Source organism: Martes martes (genome assembly GCF_963455335.1).
Source record: "Martes martes genome assembly, chromosome: 10".
NCBI classification, from domain to species: domain Eukaryota; kingdom Metazoa; phylum Chordata; class Mammalia; order Carnivora; family Mustelidae; genus Martes; species Martes martes.
This window is the reverse complement of record NC_137898.1, coordinates 36,098,835-36,101,604: the sequence shown is the minus strand read 5'-3', so window position 1 is coordinate 36,101,604 and position 2,770 is coordinate 36,098,835. Positions and strand designations below refer to the sequence as shown.

At 48.7% G+C, this 2,770-nt stretch overlaps 1 protein-coding gene across 1 annotated transcript; it reads left to right on the top strand.

Annotated features, from left to right (window-relative positions):
- Positions 1-285: 285 nt before the first annotated feature.
- FIBIN (fin bud initiation factor homolog) lies at positions 286-2,295 on the top strand. Its single transcript, XM_080817715.1, has one exon. The coding sequence runs from the start codon at positions 648-650 to the stop codon at positions 1,284-1,286; it is 639 nt and encodes a 212-aa protein (XP_080673841.1). The 5' UTR covers positions 286-647; the 3' UTR covers positions 1,287-2,295.
- Positions 2,296-2,770: the final 475 nt, after the last annotated feature.

Here is a 2,770-nt window from a genome sequence, read left to right as displayed (position 1 = left end):
TCTCATTTTCTCCTTCAAGCTAAATTCTATTTTTCAAGGTCCCCTTTCCAGTCTTAAAAAAAAAAAAAAAAAAAAAAAATATCCTGTACCTTTAATAACAGAGACCTGGTGAGAGGTTTCTTTCCAAACTTGTTCCCTGGCTTCCAAGTGACGAAACCAGCTGTAATTTGAGAGCAGAGAGATCCTCAGGATATCATTAGCCAAAGGAAAAGCTCCACATTCCCACCCAGTCCAGAAGTTGAAATCGTATCAGAAGGCAAGAGCCTTTCTCTCCAGCTACACGTTCCATCTCTCAGGAGCAAGGGGGAACTCCGAGGGAGAGGGGGGCACCAGAGCCCTGGAGCAGGGGTTCCCTCTGCTGCCTGTGATCCCGCCGCCACCGCCTGCAAAGAGCAGGCAGCGTTCCAGCCCAGAGCACAGGAACAAGAGCCTGGGTGCACCCTGTGCTGTGTGGCCGTGCTCCCCAGGCGCCGGTGACACAGCCACATGAAGCCTGCTGGGGAAGGGGGGCCAGGGTGCAGCAAGCCCGCGGCAACTGAGGCTGTCGCCGTCTTGGGGAGGCACTGACTCCCAGGGGGACCCCCCCTTTCTTCGTGCCTGGGCGGACGGTCTTCTCCCGGGGTCCCCGGTCACCCTGACTATCCAGGATGGTGTTCCTGAAGTTCCTCTGGATGGGTTTCTTCTGCCACCTGTGTCAGGGCTACTTCGATGGCCCTCTCTACCCGGAGATGTCCAATGGGACTCTGCACCACTACTTCGTGCCCGACGGGGACTATGAAGAGAATGATGACCCTGAGAAGTGCCAGCTGCTCTTCAGGGTGAGTGACCACCGGCGCTGCTCCCAGGGGGAGGGGAGCCAGGCGGCCAGCGGTCTGCTGAGCCTCACCCTTCGGGAAGAGTTCACCGTGCTGGGCCGCCAGGTGGAGGATGCTGGGCGTGTCCTGGAGGGCATCAGTAAGAGCATCTCCTACGACCTGGACGGGGAAGAAAGCTATGGCAAGTACCTGCGGCGGGAGTCCCACCAGATCGGGGATGCCTACTCCAACTCGGACAAGTCCCTCACTGAGCTGGAAAGCAAGTTTAAGCAGGGCCAGGAACAGGACAGCCGGCAAGAAAGCAGGCTCAACGAGGACTTCCTGGGGATGCTGGTCCACACCAGGTCCCTGCTGAAGGAAACGCTTGACATCTCTGTGGGGCTCAGGGACAAATACGAGCTGCTGGCCCTCACCATCAGGAGCCATGGGACCCGGCTAGGTCGGCTGAAAAATGATTATCTTAAGGTGTAGGTGGAAGGGCAAACTGCCAGGGAGAGGGCAGCAAGTGAGCCCGGTTGTGGAGGGTGGGGACAGAAGACAGGGCTAACATTTCCTTTGTATTTCTTATTTTTCATATCTGGATTTGCACTTGGAGAATGATCTGAAGTGATCTTTGAAGGAAATAAGTGAGACTCGAGTTGTTTCGTTTTTGTACATTATTTATGGGATTTGTTACTTGGTTTTGATTTGTTACTTGGAAAGAACAACTTAAAGCCATGCCTCCTGCCTTTGCTGGAGGACTTTAGAACTCTGCAGAGACACCTGTTTCAGCCACATCTAGAAGGACGCAGTTTGTGCAGTAGGGAGCGATTAAAATTCCCCACCCTGGAGATTATGTGAAAATACTCAGAGAGGATAGTGCAGAGCTCCTTTTCACCTTCAGCCTTCACTCTTGGGCTCTGAAACTTGTCAGCTGTCTGTTTTGCAGATGAGGTCTGAGGTGCTGCTCAGCCTTCCTGCCAGCTGATGGAATTTGCCAGTTTCTTGTTCTCTTTTTCTCTCTTATTTATTAACCATGGTCTCCAAGGTTTTGTTTTTTGTTTGGGGGGTTTTTTGTTCTTTCTTTGTTTTGTTTTTGTTTTGTTTTGTTTTTTGTTATTCGTAAGAGGATCGCCTAGAATTTGTATGCAAATCGTCCTTTGCAGGGCATGTCGGAGGGGCCTCTGTGAGTGTTAAGTTGAAGTGGCCACATTTAAGAAGTCCAAGCTTTGTGGTGGGTACAGACTCAATGTTGCTAAGCTGATTTGTTGTGTCTCTCATTGTATGCCTGTGTCCTCAGAGCTACAGTCCGTTACAAAAAAGTAGACAGATTGTTTGAACCCACCCCTGAATGCCGATGATGTAGGTTACTCATGTATTCGTTCTGGGTTTGGGGGTTTTGCTTCTGTTTGAGTATTGGAAACTTGTACTTCAAGAAGGGGGGATTCTAATTCTAATAACTCCTTCACTTAGTTTTATTATTCAGCCAATAAATATGTTCTCGTATAACACTGGCTTATTTTCTAATTGATATCCGTAACTTTCAAATTGCAAAGAGGAGTACAGTGCGAGAGGAAAGAGAAGGGTGGGATTTAAGCCAATTTACTCAGAGTATCTGATAAAGAAGGCAGAGGGATGGCTATGTATTTGGCAATCATCCCTTTCCTGGCCACCTTTACCATCCTCAAAAGAAAAAATCCAGGTCTTGCCAGAAGTTGATCTCTGCTGGTCTGCCTCAAAACTCCATTTTCCCCCACTTTTTCCCATAGAAACAACTGGAAAATTTATGACAAGGCTCAAAAGTTATATGCCTTCGTAATGCAGATGGAGGGCCCCATTCTAAGTTACAGGAACTGTAATGATGTTTAATAATTTTGAAGCCAGGTCTATGTTATTGACTAATGATTTCAAAAGGTGGAAATGCACTTTATTTCATGTCTTTCCCCATGCTCTCCCTCTCACCTTAAATATGTTTT